Source organism: Cryptomeria japonica, chromosome 7 (assembly GCF_030272615.1).
Source record: "Cryptomeria japonica chromosome 7, Sugi_1.0, whole genome shotgun sequence".
Classification (NCBI taxonomy): Eukaryota; Viridiplantae; Streptophyta; class Pinopsida; order Cupressales; family Cupressaceae; genus Cryptomeria; species Cryptomeria japonica.
The window spans coordinates 652,738,281-652,764,291 of NC_081411.1; the positions used below are offsets into that span (position 1 = coordinate 652,738,281).

Here is a 26,011-nt window from a genome sequence, read left to right on the forward strand (position 1 = left end):
AAACCTATTGTTTGAAACAAAAAATATCAATTTTTGTTAGGAAATGTACCAACAGTTGTTCGGAAATGTACCAATAGTTGTTAAGAAATGTACTAATATTGTAAAAAGTAACCAATCAGGTGATGCCATATCAACTGCACAACTATTGGGGTCTCTTTTGCACGCCTATTGGTCTCACTTTTTTGGGGGGCTGTTTTGGACACCTTGGCAAAAAGCATGCTGATGTGGCATCATATTTGATGATGTGGCCCTGAAACCTTAGTTATAAGTAGGGGACTTGCCAAGTAAGCTGCTGTAAAAAAATCGAAGTGATTTGAAATTTCCAAGTAGAATTTTGAAAAGCGCGAAGTTAGGGTGCACAACTACTGGGTCCTTTCCCTTATATGGTTAGTGACTTTGTAAAGGAATCTACAGCATTATCTAAAGTGTCAACATTCTCTAACAAGAACTTACCACTATAAACCATTTCTATAAAGTGATTAACACACAAATAAGTATCAAAATTCTAAACAAGAAGTGAGGTTCTTAGTTTCATGCTTTTTATGATAAGTATGAAACTTATATTTATACTTCACTAAATAATTTAAACAATATCATTCACCCCATACCTTAAAACCTTTATCTATATGCAAAAATATTTTCCTCCGGTACTTGATTAAAGAAATGACAATGCTTGTTGTGAAAATGTAGGGTTTAATTAATTTCTATTTGAAGCTTTTTATCCATATATTTTTGTATTATGGATTCTATTTCTATTTTGAATGTTCTGGTTGTTGGTATGGGCATGCACATTAGTATCTTCAATCCATCAGGCATGTGTTTGGAAGGTTGAATGAAGAGAAAATAATTTGGTACAGCTTGCTTTTTCTCCAAAGGTAGTAGAGAACATACATTCTCTGCTTCTCCTTAACCAAAGTCTACTTCACTAAATCCCAATCATCTCCAATCACTCAATTAAAGTACATTTTCATGTTTATGGCCATTTACTGTAGGTGGGCAAGTCTTTCTTGGCATCAAATATGTTTCATATAGTGACAATTTTGACTTCTTTATCATTTTTACAACCCGCAAAAGAGGTCCATTTATGAGATCCTGCATAGTATCTTCTACAATTGCCCTACCCATGGTATTCCCATAGTATCCTTGTGGAAGTTGAGGATTAATTGATCTACTCATATCCACTACAAATCGAAGCATGACATTTTGATTATATGGAATTTGAAGAGCCTTTGTGTTTGCTTGCCAAGCCAATGCTGCAACAATTTCGAACGTAGAGAAAATTTCTTTACATTCTTCCATTAAGTCTTTTTTATGTGTTGTATTACTTCAAAGTTTATACCAAAAGATGTTTGAACCAACTTCTCCACTATTGGAGGTGAGTTTGGTTTGCATGCACTCTCCATAGTTGAATTCAAATTGTAAAAGTTGAGGTGTATAAGCTCTTCTGCTTTCAATAACCCTCTATTCCATATTGGTTCTATAGAGAGCTTAAATTCTCCCCTTGCCATTTGTCCAAGGCCTTGAAGAAAGTGACCTGCTCCTTGTCCATCACATATACTATGATGGAAATTCACTCCCACAACGAAATCCCCACATATAAATCGAGTCACCTACATGAAAGAAACACAAACATTAATGGAGTCATAAAATAAAGATATATCAATCAATTATATATTTTTCCTTTTTTGGTAAAAAATTCAATGTATTCTAAAGAGGTTAAGCATTAGCTACCTTACTATTATTGGTTACATTTACTAACAAATAATACTAGTCATCCAAGGGATTGAGCTTAATTGATTAAAACTTTAAGTTTTCAATGTGGAGACCCAAGTTCAAATTTAAGTGGAATATCTAATATGGAATTCTAAATTGGTGACTCTTAGTCTTCCATAGTTAGATTTTAATGTGGAGAGTGTTTCTAAATATGTAGATTTCTAAGTCCCAAATACATCTGATATGGAATTCTAAATTAGTGACTCTTGGTCTTCCATAATTAAATTCTAATGTGGAGATGGTTTCTAAATATATAGATTCCTAAATTGAGATTCTTAATGGAAAGAGTGATATTATTCATGATTCTCCTCACAAGAACTTGTATTAATCTATTAATCTTATGATTCTGTTAGTCTTATGTTTGTACTCAGAACAACTCGTATTGATCTCCCAATGATTTTCATATGAATAAAATATTTTTCTATCATTTTGAGTGGTAAGAATTACCTGAACAATCAGAAGATGGGACTTCTGAACATCGTTAGTACCAAGTGGAAGCGGTAAAAGTAGCTGTTGGAATGAGGAATAGACATGGTCGAAATCTCTGAGGAAAGTGAGATTGTTATCCGCCATGGCTTCCACAAAGAGAACACCTTCCCCTGTGCACTCCACTTGGAGCTCCCCATTTACCGTACTTGTGAGCCGCCCAGCAAAAGGAAAATAATACACCAACACCTTAGACAGAGCCTTTTGAATTATATTGAGAGGATCTTCTGAAATACTGTGGTGGGCATTATAGACTAACAAGGAATTGAAACTGGTTCCTCTAAATAGGTTGTCAATGGAGGAGAGAGAAAGGATAGCTTTGGGTGATGGTAGAAAGGGAGCCACCATGAGTGGCTCAGACTTCTTTACATTTAACTTCTCCATTCTTATTCTTCTCTTCTGGGTTGGATTGGGTTGATTCTCCACAGCTTTCACAAACTCAAGCTCAGACTATTTGATTGGAAACTTGTGTACAAGAAGCCCTTTAATAGACGTAAAGAGCAGGCACATTGTTTGCAGTGGACCAAGAATCTGGTTGATTGAATACAATAAAGCTCAAAGGGAATTTCAGAGCTCGTGGAATTTAGCAGAATTAGATTCACATTTTTTCAGTGAATTTCTTTTATAGAGGAGAATACAGCGGAGGAGTTTAAACAATTGGTGCCTTGGAATAAGGCATTGGTTTTTTATACCATGGGGTGTGGGTTCTACAGTAAATAATGGGAGAGATGATTCGAAGATATTTTATGCTGTATATTGTGGGCATTGCCCACCGAAATTCAGTGTTCTCACGCCGGAAAGTCTTCACATTGGTAAAATGCGGTGAAAAAAACGGTGCATGTTTAACGACTCGAACAGTGTTCTTCTCAGTTGGAATGAGAACGAACATCACGGGAGAGTTTCTGGGGATTGCTTGCAGGCTCCCCGCTTTCAAGAATTTCTCCTTGGCGCACAACAACGTCAATAGTTCACAAGCGCCGAGTCCGAAGGAAGAGCCGGTAAATCACACCTCCCCTCAATCAGGCCAACACTCGAATGCATCTGCTGCTGCAGGGCAAGGGGTCCTTTTAGGATAAAAAATCTTTGGATTCTCTGAGGCATTTTCTCAAACGGGCTCTAATGCTTCATCATTTTGCATACATGTTCTCTTCTTTGTGCTTTGATGTATGTCCATACGCTGTTCCAATGCTCCCAATTTCGCACAGGCAGGGAGGATGCTTCCACATTTTGCTTACGTCTACCAAGGCAGTTGCAACTACAACATCTTATAATTTTTCTCTATCCTTTATGCTTTGATGGATGTCCATAGCCTGTTTCAAAGCCGCCATTTTGGCACAGGCAGGAAGGATGCTGGCAAAGGTTGTATAATTTTAGTTTACACCTGTGAATCGCATTTGCTTGAAAGTTTCTGAATCCTTTTCAAAAGATTCATTCTATGTGTATCCTGAAGTAATGGCATTCAATGAGATCACATTTTTATCAGCATTATGTCGAATAGTTCATATGCCTTATGTATTTTCCACATTTTGCATAGATATCTATAACTACAACATCCGATGAAAATTCACTTTCTAATATCCTTTGAGGTATGTTCATTCCTTGCTTTAAGCTCCCACTTTGCCACAAGTTGATAGAATACTGGCATTTGCTTAAAAGTTTTAAAGGCCTCTTCAATAAATCCATTTCGATCATTCAGTGCATATCTTGTCACCATTGTGGTCTATGAGACAACGTTTTCTTGAGGCATTTTATTAAACAGTTCACGTGTCTTGTATATGTTTCCACATTTTGCATACATATACCACCGCATTTGCAACTATATCATTTGACAAAAATCTGCTCTTTGTTATGTGTTGATGGATGTTTTGTTGTAAGGTGTGTGCCCTTGGTATCCTTGTGTTGTGCAGCGCAGTTCTCGGGTTTGTGACATGGCTTAACCATCTCATGTGGATTCTATAAGTCTAGTGGTTGTATCAGACATTAACAGGTCGATCTTTTGGTGCAATGACAACCACACTTGTAACAAGTGGTATTAGAGCTTGGTCATAGGTTCAAACCCCTCGCTTGTGTTGGGGGGGTTGTTGCAAGGTGTGCGTCCTTGGTCTCCTTGTGTTGTGCAAAGCAACACTCGGGTTTGTGACATGGCTTAACCGCCTCCTATGGATTCTATAAATCTAGTGGTTGCATCGGGCAATGATAGGTCGATCTTTTCGTGCAACGACAATCACACTTGTAACATGTCCAAACCCTATTCCAAAGCTCTTAGTTTGGCACAAGCGTGAAATGCATTGAAAAAGGTGAAATTCCATGAGAAAACATCTTGCATAGTCATTAGGTCAAACACATGGCATGCATCAACTAAACTTTTGCATTTGTCAAACATGTGTATTAGTGTATTATGTAAGAGTTTGTTGTTGGACTTATATTTTGATGTGTGAATGAATTTGCTTACCCTATGCAAGGGCTTTCTTGGAAATATAGGTTTGCCATAGCAAAATGTATGTAGAAGAGTTTACTCGGTTGTTATGTGTAATAAAAAGAATGTGTAGTGCGTCCTTTAGTAGTCTTTCTTTACATAATTCTCTAAGATTGAGATTGAGATTGAAATAAGCAGTGGATGGAACTAATATGATCATTATAACTGAAGCGCTAAAGAAGTGCGTTGTTATTTAGTTTAGATGTAACCCAATGACAGTATAACACTCGCCCAATTTGCCCTTAGAAATGGTTTTATATCATTCACATATTTCTTTCTGCCAAGGATCATGATGATGTACATTTAATGTTTTTCTGCATAATGCAATACAAAATGAATATTATAGTTTCAAATTAATTTAAATTCATCTGTATTGAGATTTTTTATATTTTAAAATCACTTTGTTTACATTATAAATAATTATCATTAATAAATACAATTTTTACACATTTTGTACTCTTCAACATTCTATTCAAAGTATATTTTACTATCAGCATAACCATTGCACCTCCTTTTGATGCAAGTACAAGTTTTACTTTAATTTAGAATTGTTTTATTTATTATATAGAGAGAAAAATTTCATCAAATTTTTTATCATCATAGTCTTGTATAGTTAAATATAATATTAAAGGTTTAATTAATATTAATAAACAAAATCAATATCAAATTACATATTTTTTCTTATTCTCGCTTCATATGCATTGACTAGAGTGATTTCAACATCAACCCCACCTATATAGTAGGAGGATAGAATAAAGCTTTAGAAAGCTAAAAGATAGAAAATACAATTGCCCACTCAATTGATGTGCAATAGTAGAGAAGTACATAATGGTTGGAGTGTAATCAAATAATAATGGAAATGATGAGTGACTCCTACTACCAACTATAGGATATGAATATGACAACATAAAGGGGGGGCACATTTGTATGACTTATCTAATAGGAGCTACTAGGCCTCAAATGTGTATAGTACTCTCCATAAACATAGAGCTTATGCAATAACCCTCTCCCAATAGTTTTATTCATGGGTTAAAGATTTGTAATATAACATTTCTTTTTATTTAATTTTAAAAAGATTATTGAAAAAATATTTAAAATTTTAGAACTATTTTGTCATGCTCACATTTTAACATGTGTGATATGGATACACACCCACAATTTTTTTGAAAAAATATTAAATATTACAAAAATCTTTCATGATAAATACTTGTTATGGAATGTTTACAAAATATAAATGGCATTTACAACTTGAACAATATCTTTACAATAAACTTTGAACAAATAACTCCCATTTACATGGTACAATATAAAAAAGCCATCTCAATGGCAAGGATATTTCCTAACAAAATCTTCAAATCTACACAAACCATCACAAAAAACCACCCATATACCAATAGGATGCTCACCTCCTAGCCTTAGGCTTGCTCACAAGCCACCCATGAACTAGGAGATCCTTGGAAAAGTCCAATTTGCATATGCAAATCATAAACACAAAGAAACATATATCTCCATTATTATCTCACACAATCCAATACCATACACTCCTATAAAACACAAAGGGGAATCACAATATTTGAAACTTCTTCAAGCTTCAATAGAGAGAGAGGTTAGGGGACAACCTCTCTGTCTCATCACACTCGTAACAAGATAACTAAAAAATACATTAAAATGAAACTAACACGCATATTTTCACTCAAAACAACATGAACAATCATTCATAACATAGCTACAACATTTTAAGGAAAAGTGCCCACCTCTAGCAAGCATCTAACTCATTTGAAGTAGTTTAATGAAGATCATAGCCATCTCCTTCCAATACTCCTTTCTACAAGCTTCTCAACTTTTTTTAGTTTTCTCTTTCTTCTCTAATTTTGCAAACCAAATTAAAAATGAGTAAAAAATTTATTTTTCCCTTCACAAGTGGGTATTAAATAGAAAATTCAATTTTCATTCCCTTTTATGTGAAGGTGATTAAGTGTCACCTTCACATTCAATCTTTGAGCACATCCTAAGCCATTTTCTTACACATGTGAGCAAAAATTTTGGGACCGCCCTTCTTTCTTCAAGAGCATCCAAATTGCTCTTCTAAATGCATGGGAAAAGTAATGGGGAAGAGTCTTCATCAAGGACATTCCATGCGTCTCTACTAAGGAGTGGGTCATGAGGTGTTCAACAACCTACTCTTTGACTAGAAGATTCCATTTTCATTACATTAAAAATAATCATAGGAAGAGGTTAAAAAACTAGACATGATTCAATCTATATCTTTCAAAAGGACCCTAACCGCTAGTTCTATGATTGAGGACTTTAAAAATGATGTTTTCAAATGATAATATCAATTTAGAATCATTTGACTCCTCAAAAAGTAACCTAAAAAAACACTTGTGTACCTAATTTCCTTCATCAATGACCCACTTAACACAATAACAAAACAAACATTAATTTCATACATCAAAATACAATAGTTTCATGTCATGTAGAACCTAAACTCACATCATGATAGACCAAATTCATATCAAAAGAGACCTTAGTCCCTTCATATGGACTAAGGTTAGGTTCACTAGTTAAGCGTGAATTGAGGTTTCCAACTAACCACCAAATTTTTCATTGGCTATGGATTTACATGAACACCAATTTCACCCTTTAATATGTTCTCCATATAGTTAAAGCGTCTTAGAACATGCAATCAATATAATAAAGAAAAAAATCATCATTTGAATTGTAACCCAATTTGAATTCACTCATCATAAGTACACATCATCTATGAAATTTTATTTACATTTTGCATGTATATCATTTAACCCATCTAACATTGATATTTTATAAAGTTGTTATAATAGAAAAAGTCTAATTGAATAACATAAAATTCATATAATTTGAAGCATACATTATGACCTAAAAAATAAATGTAGGATAACCTAGTTAGTCTCTTTGACTACAATATCATTATAATATCCTTAACAAAAATGCATGTGTTCCAACCTAAGAAGAAGATCCTTATAAAGGATGCAATTCTTTAGCCAAGGAAGAGATAGTTGTAAAGAAAATATCTTGCAACAAGTCTAAAGGGATCCTTATCAAGGATACATGACTATCAAAGGGGGAGGAATAGATCTTTGCCTAACAATATCTATCTCCATAAAAGAAAGGAGATATCCAAACAAGGATGACATCTTCAACACTAAGAAAGGGGAAGGAGACCAATAATACACACCTTCTCAATTGCAAGGAGAGGAGATTCTTGATGAAGGATTGCACACTTTCAACACCAAGGAGAGATCATTTTTAAAATATATACTCTTTCATGCAAGGAAGAGATCTAAATCAAAGATATGCAACCTCCAAGAAAAGATAATATTCTCATGAAGGACAAACAATTCTATGCAAGAAAGGCAAATAATTATAAACAATACAACTCAACAAAGGGAAAGTGGATCCTAATGAAGGATGAATGTTTGAAAACTATTCTTGTCACCCAATGTAGAGACAATGATAATTAGGCTATTATGTTGCTATCCAAGTATGATTGCAGATGAAATTCTACCACCATGAATGACAATGAAATCCCAAAAGGTAAGCTACAAGTGTCACATAGTGAGGAGCAACATAATAAGAATAAGTGTTATTTGGAAGGGACATGACAAAAGGTGCAACACATTGTCACTTGTCATTTGAACGATACAAGATATGATAAGTTGTTGAATTTTACACTCCAAAGCTTTGTATTCATTAATACAATAGCCATACATTTGATGTTACACACAAATAGAAGATTTTTCACCATTTTATTTACAAATTTTTCTTCATTTTGGTCAATGGAGATTAATCAAGTTGTCTTAAGAAGTGCTAACACAATATTTTTCTTGTTTAGATGAAAAGGTAGGAGGTTGGATATTTAAACCTTCTTTAGAAAAGTGTGATGTAGATTTCTCATGAGCCTCGATACTTTCGTCAATACATCCTAGACCATGTCCATCATATTCATGTTTAGAATATATTTTAAAACCAACTCTATAATGTTTTTTGAAATCAAATGTGGGATCCTTTGTGGGTGTTATGATGTCAAAAATATAGGGTTTACTATTAATTTTGATTGGGTTGAAGTCTAACGAGTCCCAATCATCATCAAGACTTGTGTTATAAGAGGAAGAGGTAGGTTGGATAAAATAAACATAAGGTTCCTTTGAATTTTCAAATTGAATTTGGGGACTTTATATTCTCCATTAAAGGAGGGTGTAAAGTCTAACAAACCCCATTTTTCTCTAAGAAAGCATTTTCAATGGGAGACTATGTTGTAAAAAGAACCATGGTGCTAAAGAAATATATGCATCCTACTTATTTTTGGACATCATTCTAAGGATTAGGATCAATATTGGTTGTATAAAGTTCATTGTCAAATATGAATTTTATGGTGGAGTAAAGGGTAGAAGGGATTGCTTGCATAGCATGAATCCATGGTTTATCTAGGAGAAGATTTTATGTGAGAGTATTGGGCATGACATGGGTAAATTCATGGGTCCTATCATAATTGGTAATGTGATTGTACCTAACAAATAACTACCAACATTATCAAAGCCACAAATAGAGATATTTGGTTTAATTAAAGAGGTATTCATTTCGATCTTATGTAACAAGCTTATGCTACTAACATTAAGACCTAATCCATTATCAATTAAGGTACACTTTATCCTATGTTCATTAATGAGAGGTATTATTATGAGGGGATCATGTTGATTTTTAACTTCCAAAGAAGATAGTTCATCTTGTGAGAATACAATATTTATCTTTGGTTTATGCATACAATCAAACAACGTTGCTACATCATTTGGTCTAGCAGAAGGGGAGACAACTACCTTTTGTAAGGCTTCTTGAATCAACCTATGATATATAGGTGAATTTTGAATCAAATCCCAAAGGGATACCTTACCTAGAGTAGCATGAAGCTACTCAAAAATATCATGCTCCTTATCAACATGTTGTGAAAGATTAGGATTTGAGGAAAAATAGGTTGATAAGTGGGAAGAACATTGTTATGAGTATTATTTGTGTGGGAAAATGCATTATGATAGGATTGTTGTGACACTTGTTGGTTCATCCTATTTCTTTGAGTGATTTATTTTTTCAACTTTAAGAAATAATTAGGAGGTAGATTTGTCTTCCTATCACCTTCAAAAACAATCACTAGTTTGTTTTGAGGTTGAGGGGTATCTAGAGAAAGATGAACAATGATTTGAGGTTTCATATATTTATTTATATGACCAAAAACATGAATTTTATTGACTTAAATTTGATAAGGCTCTTTTTTCAATAAAGCTTCATCTTTAGGAGAGAGAGCATTGGAAATGTTTCTAGTGATATCATCCTCTAGCACCAAAGTATCCTCATAAGTAGGACAATGTTTGGGAGAAGGACAAGAATAATTCATTAATGCTTCATCTCTAGAAGGTAGGTCATTTAAGTGAATAGAAGGTAAGGTGTCACTAGGAAAAGTATCAATGATATTCTCCTCTTGCACAAAATTATCCTCACGAGGGAGGTACATTTTAGGAGAAGCATTAACATCATTCTTAAATACCTCATCCCTAAGAGGGAGAGCATTGAGAGGAGTGTTAATAATATCTTATTGCATCAAAATGTCATCATTAGTGATAATTTTTTTATAGAGGGGCTATCATTGACCTCATTGTTATCTATAAAATGGGGATCAAAGGTACAACACAAACCATCTACCAAAGCATATGTCACAACTTTCAAGACATTCACTAGAGCTTTTCAGCCATATATCACAATTTTAAAAACATTTACAAAAGCTTTTGGAAAAATATGTGGAAAATAATATATTTATCAAAAAGTTTAAGATATGAAAAGCATGCTAGAAACATTTTTGAGATTCCTTTTTATGAATATTCATGTAATTTAAGTGCATAAGTGATATATTTTTTAAATTAATGCATCTAAATCTGAAAAATTAATATGAAAATAACTTAGATCTTAAAATCCCAATAAAATATTATTCAAAATGTAAGAAGAGTTGAGCTCACCAAAATGTAATATTGGAACTAGGAGCCTTAGCCTAGGGATGGAAACTAAGATCTTATTCATTCACTACTTCCAACATTCATTGAGGAATCATCAACAAGATTCAACTTTAGTCCTAAAGGAGAGTTCAACACTTTGATTAATCATTCTTTTTTTGTTGGTGTGATTTGATTAGATATGAATATGTAATGACCAAGTAAAATGCTACTAAATTGATAAGATTCAACATAAATAGTAAGGTACAAAATTGAAAACCAACTCAGAAGTACAAATATAGAAATGAGATGCAGAGAGGAACATGTAACATAAATCTAGAGCAAAAAGTGTTAGACTATGGAGCTGCACGAATTAGTCTTGAAGGTTATTTCGTCAAGAAGGTTCCATATTTTAGATTAGAAGGATTTGTAGATCCATTTCCCTAAAATTTAGACAAAAAGTGTCAAACTATGGAGTTGGGCTCCAACACCCAAGGTTTTTTGCTTATTTAAAGTTTGAGAATGTTTGTCTTAGTCTTCTTTATGAAAATGTGCAAATCTCTGCTATTAGATCTATACTTTTACACATGAAAAGGGGAAAAAGTGTTGTGTTGTATAGGGGCCTACCTATGTCAAACCCTGTGTTGGTGTTTCCACCTCCACAAAAATAATGATGATGAAAAAGATAGCTTATCTCTGGTAGGGCACAGGCTAAAAACCTTAAAGGAAATACTTGAATTGACAAGAATATGCCTCAATATTGACAATGGTGGTGATGTAATGATCTTTAGATAAGTCATCCAAGTGTTGATGCAATAAAATGATAAATCATAACAAAATCCTTCATGAAATCATACACGATAACTTGTTGTAGCTCAATGCTCCTTGTACTTAGATACAATCTTAATGAAAATGAATGCTTGATCATTAGGGCTTGAAATGAAATTGCTAGATGATGTTGTTTTGAATGATAAATGTGTTGTCCCTAAATTTTTTCTTAACAAAAATTGAGGATAACCCTACAATTTTTGACATTCTAAGGCCTCAGGCATCTATTTCATGTTACTTTCAAGATTAGGTCTTTGAAACACCATTACAAGTTGTGTTGCATTATAACTTGCAAAGCAGGTCCTAAGACTCGAAATGCAAGTTCAGACCTATAACTCTTATAGTTGGGTCCCTAGGACCCAATTACAACTAAATTCCCTTTGGTTATGTGCATTTTTGCCAAGGTCAAGTTGGCTTTTAATTCCAACATTGCAAGTGTCTTGGCATTTCATATGTAATTTGAGCCTTAAGACCCCAATTACATGAGTCTCGTTGTTCTCTATCTGAGACCAGATGTCTAGACTTGCATTGCAAGTACTTATAATTGGAACTCCATACGTAGGTTGGCTCTTAAGACTCAACATGTATACTCTCATTCCCATGTCTTTCCTTTGAAAGATCAATACTTGCAATCGAGTATGTAGGACCTGACTACAAGGAGACACACTTTGGTCACTTGCATGTAAGGACAATAAGCAAAACCCATGTACAGTGAGTTGACATATTGTCAAACACTTTCCATGCATCCTAGGAAAACTAATATGCACCTACAACAACTAGGCATTGACTCAAATAGTTGGCATGCAAACTGTTATGCTATCTATGAAGATTATAACCATAGACATTATATGAAACATTTATCATGCAACCTCTCCTTCCTTTCATTGTTGTTCTATCTCATTCAATTTATTCAACGACTTACAAACCAAATGCATTCCCAAAGGGATGAGTAAGTATTTTTATCAAAACCTGATTATAGGCAGCCACTATTGAAGTTGATTAAAAATTCAATCTGCTGCATATAAGTCACTGCTGGGACTGATTACAAGTTCGAACTGCTTGGTTGGAATAATGATATGACTAGAGATTAGAGAGCTATACGACCTGCAAATAATGTGCCCAACAATTAATGATTGCTGCCCAAAGTTACCTGCTCCTTACCATCAACAATCTACTTGATGCCCTTGATTGATTCCTTCTTGAATTCGCACAAATGTGACCTCTGAGTGAATCCACTCCAATTGTTACCCTCAATGGATATTTCACCACCTCAAAATAGCTGCAACACTAAAGAGTTGATGATCTTCAATGACTGCAAGTGCTGGAAGCCCTTGGTTTCTTCCCGCTGCTCAAGAATGAAGAATAACAAATGCTCAATCATAATGAATTCAATCATCACTTGGTACTATATATAATTCTCAAAGTTGGTTGATCCCTTCTAGAGACTTCTTAATCATTTAATTGCATTTAATATGTTATAAGCTTGCAATTTAATATTTTATAATATCCTCCTTAGTATCAGTGTCCAAACAATTAATTAAATGGCCCCCTTTTAATGATAAATGGACCCTTGAGTTATAAAGTGCAAATATAACATTAAGATATAACTTATGTATTAATATTTGACTTTATTTCATTAAATGTCCCTTATAATATAAAGTCCAAATATTAATCATTATTATTCACATACAATTAATTATTATTGAAGTATAACTTTAATAATAATAAAAATGTCATAACTCCAATAATAACTATTATATCTCAATTCTGCAAACACCATAGGGTAGCCCACTGCATCCACTATTCATCTGGATGCCTTACTAAAAAAAGAAAGGGTCCCTCTCAATCAACCATTGACTTATTATAAATAGTAAGTGTGCGAAACAAAGTCAAACAAAGGCCAAACTGAACCACACAAAAAGCAATCTTGAACACTTCTGAGCTCCAGAATGGAAATAAGCCTCCTGCATTGCCAACTAGGACCCTCTAATCATCAACCTTAGCCTACGAGGGCCAATAATAGGCTAATCCAATCATAAACCATATCATCCCAAAAAGGGGACATTTTTTTATATGTTAAAACTCTACCAAAAGTTATATAGATCATATCTTGTAACTCTCTCCTTATAGGAGTAAGTGGGTTTTTTTTGCATATTTCTTTTCATTTGCCTTTATAAGAAAACTAACTACTTTAGTTTGATGAATGCCTAAGAGTTTGGTCTATCACAAAAATGATGTAGATAGATTCTTAACATTGTTGGGGCAATCTTAATTGCCAACATAATTGATCTATCTCATAGGATTGATTTGAGATGTGCATTAGTGATCTAACATAATATGTTAAAAATATGTCCATCTTCACCTTCTTGGTATTTGAATTTGTCAAGGTGGTGTGTAGAGACACAATTCAAGAGCTCGCTAATTTGATAAGTGGACTAGTTCTCCTAGATCAAACCCCTTGGGAAAATTGAATTAACAGTGATGAGAAAGGTCAAATATGATATTCACAGATATGCAAGTGCTCTATATGACAATGCATATTTGCTTTCTTTAATGCCATTGAATTAATAAATCCTCAAATAATGCTTCAATTCTCTTAGGATTGGCCTCTATGAAATTAAGTGCACCTTAAATTATCTTTAATTACGATGACATAGCAACACGTTACATGAAATATGTGGTAGGTTAATTCATGATGACTAATAGAAAGGTGTGGTAATGTTTGAATTTGAATCTTAATCTTTTAAATTCAAGATCATTGTTGTGCTCTTCAATCTTGACCAAAATCAACTCGATACCACATAAAAATAATTTCAAAGAATCTAAAAATAAATACAAATAGAAATAAAAAATAATAATAAACATAAATTAAATTTTATACCCAAACTTAATATAAAAATATATTATTTATTAATAAATGATTAATTTTAAACATTACTCTCAAAATAAAAATAAAAATAAAATATTTGTGAAAATATAATTAATAAAATTAAAACATTACCATCAATGAACACAAAACTAAATGCAGGAGACATTGACTAATGATATTAAAACATTACCATCAATGAACACAAAACTACATGCAGGAGACATTGACTAATAATGTGGATATTCTACCTAATCTGACCATTATAAATGGTAATTGAATATACCTGCCTTTTCTTTGAGTTTCCTAAAATTTCTGAGTATAATACATTTTGACCCTGGCAATCATAAAAGCGCACGGATCTATAAAATGTAATAACACTTTCGTTTGCATGACTTTTCTCATTTTCAAATTTCATATCAAGCTTGTGGAGTCACACTGGAGCCTGTGCTCACAAACCAGCCATTCTTTCTACATGTAGCATTTTCAGATTTAGTTCGCTCAAACAATTCGTATATGCAAATTTTAATCATTACACAACTTCAGAACATTGCTAAAATATCTTGCAATTTTGTCTGATATATTCTCAATGAACTGGGTACTGCGGAGATCAATTGCATGTGGGTCTAGAAAACTAGTTTACATTAATGCTGTATAAGATTGTTGCTGCTCTGGTTTGCTTTTCTTGCAGATCTGATTAACTCTTTGGTAAATACAGATCTTCATATATTTCAGATCAGTAGACAGCCTGTAACAAATTCAAGATTTTATTCTCAATCAGGTAATTCGATTCAGGGCCAACATTTTCCTTCCTTGTTTGATTACAGAATTCATAGGTTACATACAAACCCACTTACAAAACTTATGAATGTTCATAGCATTTGGGTTCTGCACGATGTTGGGTTAATTGTGGGTGCTGTACTTTCTTCTTTTGATTTTTAACTTATAGTTGTTCCTTTCGATTCAAGAAATGTCGAAGAACCAGGATCAAGAAACATACACGAGTGATATATATCTGGTTATTATGTCTGCTTTAGCAAAGCTTGAGTAATCCAGAGTTGTTAATTTCAGGACACACGAGCTGATGATGGAAATCCGCTTGTCTATCGCAACGAACGAAATTCTAGTTTTGCAGCAAGATGAAGAAATTGAAAATTGTCTGTAAGCATTGCATGCAATTAGGCACAGGATTTGGTCAATAATTAATTTTATTTATGTTTTAAACATCTTGTCTCACATATCCCGAGTTCCATATGAACTATTCTCTGAACTTGTCAGAGGAAAAGGGCTTGGTGGAAGTGGGTGGAATTAGCTTAGTTGTACTTGTAATTCGAATCGGATACCCTGTAGTTCACATCAATAAAACTTATAGAAGAAATTATAGGGTCCAGCAGCATGGTTTCCATTAATTTGCCTTTAACCATGAATTGACCTTCATGTCGATTAAGTTTACTTAATAGAAATTTTATCTCCTTGATAGGGATTTTTTGGCCTTGGATGCTAGAATTGCTTCTTCATTGGCTTCTTATTATAAGCTTCTTCATTGGGTCATGCTGGGAGTCATTGTTTATAACTTTATGTACTCGGACTTGACTTGGATTCGTTAGGCCAATATTTTTCTTGCTTGGCAATAACTTGGCAAAATTCTGTAGCTAATGGGAAAGTGTTTTTTATTAGATTTGAATTTAGAGTATAAAATTGCATCATCATGCAAAAACAATAGTAAGCTTGTAACTTTTTATGAGTTTATGATGATTGTCATTGAAAATCATCATGAGTTGCATATTCTTGCAAGTTACAAATTATGAGAATTTACAATTTTATTTCCCTCATTCTAGTGAAAAATTCTTTAGAGAGTTTAGTCCTTGCATACCGTTGTAGCTTCTTGTTTGGCCTAGAAGGTTGCACATGTTACTTCACCCTGCAACTAGATGGTAGTGACTACCCCTTTGACTTACATTCAACATCATCTACATTGATGTCATCTAATCCAATCTCTTTTGCTTTTGTTGCATCTACAACCTTAATAACTTGTTTCTCAAAATCGACAATCTTTGTTTATACTGACTGTTATTTTGTTTAGTTGTTATACTGCTTTCTGGGCTTTCCCCGCGTGACTCTCATTCTGCTTTCTGGGCATTGCCCGTGTGACTCTGAGGGGTGACTTTGTGTCCCCCTATATTTTTTTTGTGGATATGTGTAATATATTTCTAAGTCAATAGATACTAACGCACACATTCATAAAAAATCCAACAGTCTTGTTCTTTGTAAACAAGGAGGTCTCCTCATCCTATGTAGTCTAGTCATTGTAGGAATAATCATCAATCTCTTCCAAATAAATAAGCTTCTGTGATTCTTACTCTGCCTTTTTTGTGTTAATCTTGAAGGTTGTATTGCATACAAACTAGGTCATTGAGGCATTTTTGAGACTTTTTGTGCTTCTTTGTGCGAATGGTGTCAAACAAAATTTTGTTGTGCTCATAGCCAGAAGTGCGAAAAGGTAGTGACAAAATTTGGAGGGCAAGCTTTTGAAGATTTGGGGTATTTCCACCTCAGTCGTCTCCCTGAGAATTCGCAAATAAGATAGTCCAAAGTTTTCAAGTAGGCAATTTTTTATTAATGATTGTAATTTGTAACTTGTAAGATATAAATAAAGACTCCAATTTTTATTACTTGATGTTGGGTGGATCTCACTTGGATAGTTAGTGGCAAAGAAAAGTGCCTCTCCCCAGCTTGCTTGTAATTCTGCAACTTTGAAATAACCAGGTATTTCATTTTAACCTTGGCTGCTATCCTCTCAATGCATGTTGACAGGCCCTCCATAAATTCCCCATTAGCATCCATGAAGCTATTAGAGAAGAAAAACTTGGGGTTGAGGTAGTACCCCACTGCATGAATGGGTTGGTGGAGTTGATTGTTCTGTTAATTTTAAAGCAATTAGGTGTTAATTTGATCAATTTGAATATAATCAGACTATGTATAAGTAATGGCAGTAATAAAACACAAGAAACAAGAACAGTAACAACAATAAACACAAGACACCAATACCCTGGGAAAACCTCCCTCCTGGAGGTGAAAAACCCAGCCTCAAACTTTAAGATGTATTATATCAATGATAGGCAATTACAATATAACAGACTTATCTCTGATTGCTGTTCTAACAGCAAGTTGCCATGATGATGGATGATGCAGCCCTAATCAGTAGATGACCAAAGGAGTGAAACAGCAGAAGGTGTCTTTAACAGCCTGAATCAGAATCTTGACAACTTGATAAGCCCTTGGAGTTCGCCAAAAATGCAGGCCAGTAGATTCGCTAAGGATACTAGAATATATCGCATAAAATGGAGGAGCAGAGATAGGAAGAGCAGATCGCTATTATGCAATGTTATGAATATATTTAACTTCATCTTGAAGTTGTTATATATATACCCTTCTCTTGGCGGAAATCTCCTTAGGTTGGCTTGCAACAATTTATTATTAATATTTACCACGTGAGACTTTAGGTCCAGTCTTGGCACGTTACATTTTGGGCCCAGCCCTATTACATATTAAATTGCCTTTTTCCCACGCCACATTTGGGTCTAGCCCAATAAATGGTTACATTGAAATAATACATGTATATGTGATTTATATGATCCGAACTTAGCTAATATTTTCAACATGTTCCACCTCAGTTTTCCCACCAAATATTGCTTTCTAGGGCTCTATGCTTGGTGTTGACTCTAGTGCTTTTCTTTTGACAGTGAGGATGGCTAATTTATTGGATATGTGCCTTTTGGTACTTTTGATGTATTTCCAGTCTCCTTTTTTCTTTATTTACGGATTTGTCTCCTCGTAGTGGATGCTCCAGTTGATTGTTACTCACATCCATACATTTCAGCAGTTCACCTACTTTGAATCATTTGTGCACAGTGATTTAATTTCAATTTAAATGCCATTTAACTTCAACTTCAGTTCCTGCAACAAAAAATACACCTTGCTGTATTAGAAATCCACTTTAGATCCATTACTACAGAAAAGCTATAGAAAATTTGTGGTACTATATATAAAAGTGATCCAGGAAACTTGTGCATCTCTGACTCACTCTATCCTTGTAAGTATTGCTTTAGACCTTAGAACTTGTGGTTAATAAGGACTAATAGTTACATTCTATAGCATGCTGACTGCCAGACATGGTTTTGCTGACTTGAGCCATAAAGTCGTTTTCATATTGATTCACAGATGTAAAAGATTAATTTTCCCGAATTAAAATGTTCTGTTGAGAGCTATATTATAGTATTATACTTGATCTTTTAATAATTAGAAACTACGCAAGTCTTTTCTAGCCTATAGAAGTTGCAAGTGTCAAGTGGCCACCACATTTTATTGATACCGAATTCAGGTTTGGCCTAAGCATTGGCCTTTGCCAATATGACTTATTACCAGCTCATGTTCATAGTTCTGCTGAGTGCCTGAAACTAAAATAAACATGTTCCTGACTTTCTAATATCAAAGTTTAGATTTTGTGACTACTTAGGCAATTTTCTATGTCAGATATACCAGGTTACAGAGCTAGTTTGGGATTCTTTTGTGAAATAGTTATGCATATTAAACCAATTTAAAATAAACTTTTTTTTTTAAATACTGAGCAAGATACTTTAAGAATGTTATCAATTCAGTTCAATTTTGCATTTGGCTGGATATAGTCATTCACCTTAGCTGCTATATTATAAATGATGTTTCAGTTTAGTTCCTCTGCAATATCTATGGGATCAACACTGCAGGGGCATTACTTTGGGGTCCAATGGAATGACTGCCTTTGACTACCATTGTTAAAGGCTCCAAAGAAGCAAACATCTGGAAAAAATCGCGATTATACCTGATTAATCGGGAGTCGGGGGTTTTGCCGATTTTTTCCTCCAAAAATCGGAATTAATCGGTCAACCTTGGTCAACGATTTTTATGAAAAAATCATCAAAAAAGTGAAAAAAATGCGTAAAAAATCGTGGAAAAAAACACATAACCTAAATGGTGCGAAAACCCTATACGACGCTTGTTTTTCATTTAACAAAGTCAAGGGCAGATGGAAATTTCTTTGTGCAAGTCTAGGGCAGGCGCAGGGATCCATGAATTTACCAGAGCTGACTGCAAGCTGCGATTTATTTGCCGGGTTACCCTATATTACAGACTAAATTCATTTTTTGTAATATAGTCTATCACATTTTTTGTAACATTACAGAAAATGAGTTTAGTCTATCACAAATTAGATATATTTATTACAAATTAATATATTTTATTTGTGATAGACTAAATTAATTTTCTGCAATATATGTATTGTCTATTACAATATCATTATCAATATAATAGATAATACATGTATTACAGAAAATTAATATAGATAGTCTATCACAAATATAGACTGTATTATCTTACTGTCATATAGATAGACTAAATTATCTATTACAGTAATATAGAATCTAGATAGACTAAATTATGACTGTATTGTCTATCTAAATGATTGTAATATAAATAGACAATTCACAATACAGTCATATATTACTATATTTTATTTAGATAGTCATCTATTACAGTAATACAGTAATATATGACTGTAATAGATAGATTTTTTATTTTATTTAGATAGTCATTTGTTAATCTATTAATAGATGTCTGTAAATAAAATACAGTAATATAGATAGAGAATATAGTCATATGATATATTACAGTATCTAAAATAATACTGTATTATTTAAAAAATGCATACAGTCATATGATATATTACAGTCATATGTCTACAACTTGGAATAAAATCCCTTGTTTGGACCAGTATCAAACGCATGGTAAAAGAAGTAGACTAGATAGGAAAATTAAGCTTAAAAAAGTCAAGTGGAAGACTAAAATTAAACTTCAGTGTGTGGTTGAAGGGAACCATACCCTAAATACAAGCAGGGGCATATTCCAAGGTGATAGAAGACGGTGACTTCTAGCTTATGCAATTCATTTTAGGCTGTCGCCAAACTACCTAGTGATAAACATGACTAAAGCTCTCTGTAGTCAACAAAGTAGGCTAGAATAAGTTATGAATATAAAGATATTCATCAATATGAATATAAAGTTAAACAACAAAAATCTATTTTCTACAATTCATGTGTTAAAGTGTCTATTTTATTTGCCTACAATATCTCTATGCTATGGAAATGCCTTTAAATATTAAAAAAATATTGTTTTTGATTGTTTTTCTGCAATTTTTAACCTTTTTTTGTAAATCCGATTTTTTCAAAAAATCTTATACTTTTGTTTTGCTGATTAATTCCCCAAATGATTAATGCTTCACTGGTTAAATCTAGTCAGGCATAGTTTGTAGTGCATATCAACATTGTTGGCATAGCACCATTGTCTTTGCAACAAGGCTGATAAATTATCAGCCTGCCGATTTGATGACTTCGAAGTTGGTTGTAAATTTCACAGCTATTATGATGATTTCAACATTTATCCATATGCCCAATGGTTATTTCATTGCCTTATTGGCTATATATAAGACACGGAGAGATGGACTTAGGTGGCTTCCCATTGCTATCCATGCTTGCTTGTTCAGACACCCATTTTTGCACTTGTATCAACCAAAATATCATGGACAATGGCATAATTAATTGATGCATCTATGATCAACTCTGATCTTGTGTTTGTGGTAAGGCTGGTTCTTCTTGGCTCAGCTTCTAAGTATTAGCTTTTCTCTTGGGGCTGTGCTATGGACCAGTTTTTAAACTCTTTTTTTGCATTAGCCTGAAAGCATCTTTTAACACCACCAACTCAACTCATCATGTATGCATGACACACTTTTGTGCAATTAGCCACTCCTTTTGGAGTAGTAATGTATTCTTCCTATAGTTTCTATAGTATGTTACTGGTGTTTGATGGTCTCCCCTATGATTGCTCCTATCATCCCTTGGTAATGTTCATTAAAATTTGTTTGTTTCCTCTTCATATTTGTTGATTCTATGGGTCTTTTCCTTCCTCACAGCTTACTCTTGAAAAGGTTTTCAAATTAATGATGAGATTTGCCTTCGGCATTGTAGGCAGAGTCCTCATCAAGGCATACTCATCTTTGGCTTTCCATTTCAGTTCAAGCTCTTTGTGCTGCTCTTGCTTGAGTGTTTTTTCAACCAAGGCTAGACAGACCTCAATGAAGTGATTTTTCCACAAGCACCACATTATGGGAACTTTGTGCATTGGTCCAAGTGAATTTCCTTGCTCCTCACAGATAAAGCAAACATTTTGGCACTCTTCTTTGCCCTTATAAGCTTGTGGTGCTTTAGCGGCAGTGTTGGCGTGATGCTTGTGATTTGGTGCTTTGCATTCACCCATCTTGTATCTGCGGAAGTCATCTTCCTTAGCTACTTCTACTTCTATCATATGACAGACATAGCATTTGTTCACAAAAATCTTCCTTATTTTTAACAATAGAGCACAAGTTGCTTCATATGATATTTATCTTGGCAAATTCAGAATACACAATTATCCTCCTCTTCTTTGGGTAGTAATTTGCCATATGCTTTTCCCTTCTGCATTCTGTGCACTATATCCCATGCCTATTGTATTGGTTGGGCAGCACTCAACTATTTAATTCACCTTGCCATCTTCAAGATTTTTGCTTAGACCTTTGAGATTACTTCAGTGTTTCCCTCTATTATGATCTACCTTTGCCCTAAGCACAGCTACTAATGCTTATCTTTTTGTTCTATGAAACCTTCGGTTGACCCTCTGCCTGATTGGTCCAATCAACTTGTCAATGCAAGATTTTTTATGTTGATCTTCTCTTAGGTTGATTGGTCCTTAACTCTGTCTGTCGGACATTGACTTAACTCCTTGGGTGTTGAGATATGTATTTTTCCACCTCCAAGTATTGGGTTTTGTTTAATAACTCGTCCCTCAATGCTGCATGGTCAATGCAAGTTTGACTGGGTTAAATTGGCAGTACCATGCATGGGCATGGTTTTGGAAAGTGGTCATGGACAATGCAGCCTTTCTGGTGGAGTTAAAAACTCCTTTATCTCACCAAATAATTTTGCACTTCTGCATTTTTGTGTTGTGACAAACCAGTAGTTTAATATTGGACTCAATACCATGTTACATCATTAATTATCCTATTCTTGTCTTACAACCTAACTTCCATTCTTCTATTTTGAAGAATGCCTGGGTGGTGCTTCCACAAGAGGTGTGATTTCAATATTTGATTCTTCTGTGAGGTTCTTTCTGCTTTGCTTGCCTCCTACACCTTTTGTTAATATCACTTTCAAAAACTGCACATTTTTTCCAATGCTAAGAATCAATTTCCTGCTGCTTTCGGTGTTCTGATGCTTCCCTTGTCCTCCACAAGGTCTCTTGGCTCCTCTCGGTTTGTAGCTTTTGCAATATTTTCATTATCCTGCACCTATGCAGCCCTTGGACTCTCTTATCTTCTTTTCATTCCTTTATGTTATCTGTCCCCTTATCAATGTTGCTCCTCAACAGTGGTTTACTCTGTGCCATAAACTGCAATTGTTTGGTTTGAGGCTCTGGCTTCATTTAAATGGCCACTTGACTTGCTTTTATCCCTGTAAACCTGCAAAAGCCAGTATTAGCAACAGAAACAAAATATTGGTAATTCGCCACCGAGTTGCACTTAAACCGGCTTTTAATTAATGGATACTCTGCTGTGCAAATATATCATTGATAAATGGGTAACCTTCAGTAATAGAAGCTTATCTGAAGTTCAAAGAGAGCTTTCTTTCATCATTTGAGATTGCTTATAAGTGTTTTTTTAATCAAGCCATTAATAAAACCATAGACACAATTGAGAAAAAAAAACCATGGGAATGAAGAAACAAATCACCATCACTAAATAAATAATAATCAATAGCTTTGAGCCATGGGTATAAACTTCTATCACAGGCATCTAACCATGCTATGGCTAGCTAACTGCTGATACAACACTCCATATCTCCTACTCTACTGACATGCTCACGTATATGCACTCTTACACACACTTTTCATATTACTTTTCAATGAGGGGAAAACCTCTATTTTTACATGCAAATCACAGTGGTTCGCCATCTTATAGGGTGCTACAGGCCCTAGGTTGTCATCCTGCCATCCTATCACTCTGCAGCTATTCTATCTTGGGATTGACATAATCTGCCAGCTGTCTCATCGCAGGCATTACACAATCTGCCAGTTATCTTGTGTTCCTTTGGACTTTGGAGCTGGCATTTTCTTCGTGTGCCTTGACACCTCTCGGGTTGTCTTTTAGTTGCTGGTGCTCTTATGTTAATATCTTTATTGGTGTTGGGCACAAGGCAGTCTACCTTTCTTGGTGTTGGGTCTCCTAGAAAATAATTACTGGCACTAACCATTTCCACATTTAATCTTTTCCTCTTTGATTGTTAAAATTCAGAACAGTATATGCCTGAAAATCAGATGAATGAACACATTTTTCTAGGCTTTTGCTGTCTACCACATTATGTTTGCTTTCAAAATGCAATATTTCGATAAGCTTCAGACTGCACAGGGAACATGATGGAATTGCTATTCTCTTAGATGGTATTTTTCCTTAAATTGCAGAATTAAGCTTGGTTAAACTTATTTCATATGAAGGATCATTGAGTACTGCTGTGCTCTGATGTTTATAACTTTATATAATGATGCATTAACCACTGAATACTAACCTATTAATTTGGTGATTACTCAGAAGGAGATCAGCTAAGGGTACTTGCTACGAATTTTGATCAAAATGCCGATGACACAGACCTAAAGACGTCAAACTTTGTTCTAGGGAGTATCTACAATATGGCATTCGCGAAATATCTACAAGAAAAAAAGTTGCCATTTTTGTCTCTCCTGGTTGTAGGAGTTATATGCATTGGCATCTTTCTCTTTGCATTTGGAATGTCAAGTTATCCTTCTGAATTCCATGCAGCTCAAATAGAAGCTATGATTTCAAAAGATGAAACAAAACATGTAAAATCTCATGACAGGAGACCAGACAATTCGTCAAGTGATTTATGGCATTACCATCAACAAGAGGTTCAAAATAAAAATAATTCCATTTTGAAGGTTAAGGAGCCTCCTGACACAGATAGGGATGAAAAGAAAATGGTGGCAGAGGGCACACAGAAGCACAATGTAAAGCAGGTGGCAGAGGGTACACAGAAGCAGGATAGAAATCAAGTGACCGAAGAGGGCCTACAGAAGCAGGATAGAAATCAAGTGACCGAAGAGGGCCTACAGAAGCAACAGAACATGTCAATTGCTTTTGGAAAACAAGATGACTCAGTGTTGAAATGGGACCTTTGTAATGGAGGTCCTGATTTTATCCCATGCCTCGACAATGTTAAGGCTATAAAAAAGCTAGCATCACGTCGACATATGGAACACAGGGAGAGGCACTGCCCTACTGAAGAAGACTTACGGAGATGCCTTCCTCCACTTCCTGATGGTTACAGATCACATATACACTGGCCTCAAAGCAGGGACATGGTGAGCTTGCTTTTTGGGTAAACCATATTGCGCTTGAGTCTTTTGAATCTTTTCAGCTTTTAGCAACATCAAACTGGTATTTAGATTCTGAAATAAATATTTTATCAGATAAAGTAAAGAGAAATTTTGTTACCAGGGTCTACAACTTCCTGTTCCTCTTAAAGTTTATAGCCAGGCTTGCATTGTGGTCTGGTATATATATATATATATATATAAACTATGTTAAATTTATTCTTTAATTACCAGTCCTACAGTATGTAATTATCTTGAAGTTGATATTATTCTGAATAGAATTGGATAATATTTGCTTCCCATCCTTATATCGTATTTATCTGAATTAAGATCATATGTAGCAATTTAGTTTCAACAATATGAATGACTTTAAGATAGGAATGTATCAGATGTTATGCTGCAATGCTAAATCAGAATCCTCATATACCTATTGCTGACCCTATTCGCTGTTAATCCTGGCTGGCAACCTTTCTATCTTACCTGATTCCCTTCTTCTTCTTTCCATATTGGCACGGGAGGTATTTATCGGTATGGTGAAAAGCCATGATGCTTTTCTTAATTGGCAGCGCCCCTTTTAGAAGGGTCGCTGCCCTTCATCTCATCCAGTTTCTAATAATAATTCCTTATGGCTGTACTCCTTAAAAATACTGTTTCATATAATTGCCAATACCATGGGTTTCATACGATTAGCTATCGGTTTGATTAGCATATAACACCATTGTTCATGAATATAGAATGTAAATCTAGTTACATTGACAATATAATATAATAACATCCCTTATAAAATGTAAATTCCATTATATTGATAATATAATATAATATTATGAATTTAAATAAGGCAATGTTTCCGTGGTATATACCATATATTACAAGGAAAAATTCATTCTATTATAAATGGGGGGATATGACAGGGTCTCATTGATTAAAAGTATGGGAGTCTACTGGAAAGGTGATAACAGCACACTATCTATGAGTGGTCAAGGCATTATATTCATTCTGTTTAATCAATGGCATGATTGGCTAATGTGATTCCTTTGGATAAAAATGCCTTCTTAGGTTCTC

The 26,011-nt window shown here is 34.3% G+C and overlaps 2 protein-coding genes across 9 annotated transcripts in view; one reads left to right on the top strand and one right to left on the bottom strand.

The window, feature by feature from the left end:
• Positions 1-954: 954 nt before the first annotated feature.
• LOC131071150 (taxadien-5-alpha-ol O-acetyltransferase-like) lies at positions 955-2,643 on the bottom strand. Its single transcript, XM_058006870.2, has 3 exons — positions 2,221-2,643; positions 1,340-1,610; positions 955-1,253 (listed from the first exon to the last, which is right to left on the bottom strand). The coding sequence occupies exons 1-3, from the start codon at positions 2,641-2,643 to the stop codon at positions 955-957; spliced, it is 993 nt and encodes a 330-aa protein (XP_057862853.2).
• Positions 2,644-14,722: 12,079 nt separating this feature from the next.
• The window catches only part of LOC131071210 (probable methyltransferase PMT23), a 220,136-nt gene continuing 208,847 nt past the window's right edge, over positions 14,723-26,011 (top strand). For 2 of the 8 annotated variants that reach the window (XM_059207658.1, XM_059207665.1), the window contains exons 1-3: positions 14,821-15,063; positions 15,162-15,224; positions 24,150-24,937. In XM_059207658.1, the coding sequence (XP_059063641.1) occupies positions 15,033-15,063; positions 15,162-15,224; positions 24,150-24,937 (882 nt within the window). In that variant the 5' untranslated portion in view covers positions 14,821-15,032. The other 6 variants (XM_059207662.1, XM_059207660.1, XM_059207659.1 and 3 more) reach the window with 6 other exon arrangements.

What these genes read in the sequence shown, in the direction of transcription:
- LOC131071150 (XM_058006870.2), bottom strand. Translation starts at nt 2,643, where the DNA reads ATGGAGAAGTTAAATGTAAAGAAGTCTGAGCCACTCATGGTGGCTCCC. An exon ending in CCCATCTTCTGATTGTTCAG is followed by an intron (nt 1,611 to 2,220) that starts GTAATTCTTACC and finishes TCTTTCATGTAG; the next exon opens with GTGACTCGATTTATATGTGG. An exon ending in GTTGGTTCAAACATCTTTTG is followed by an intron (nt 1,254 to 1,339) that starts GTATAAACTTTG and finishes AAATTGTTGCAG; the next exon opens with CATTGGCTTGGCAAGCAAAC.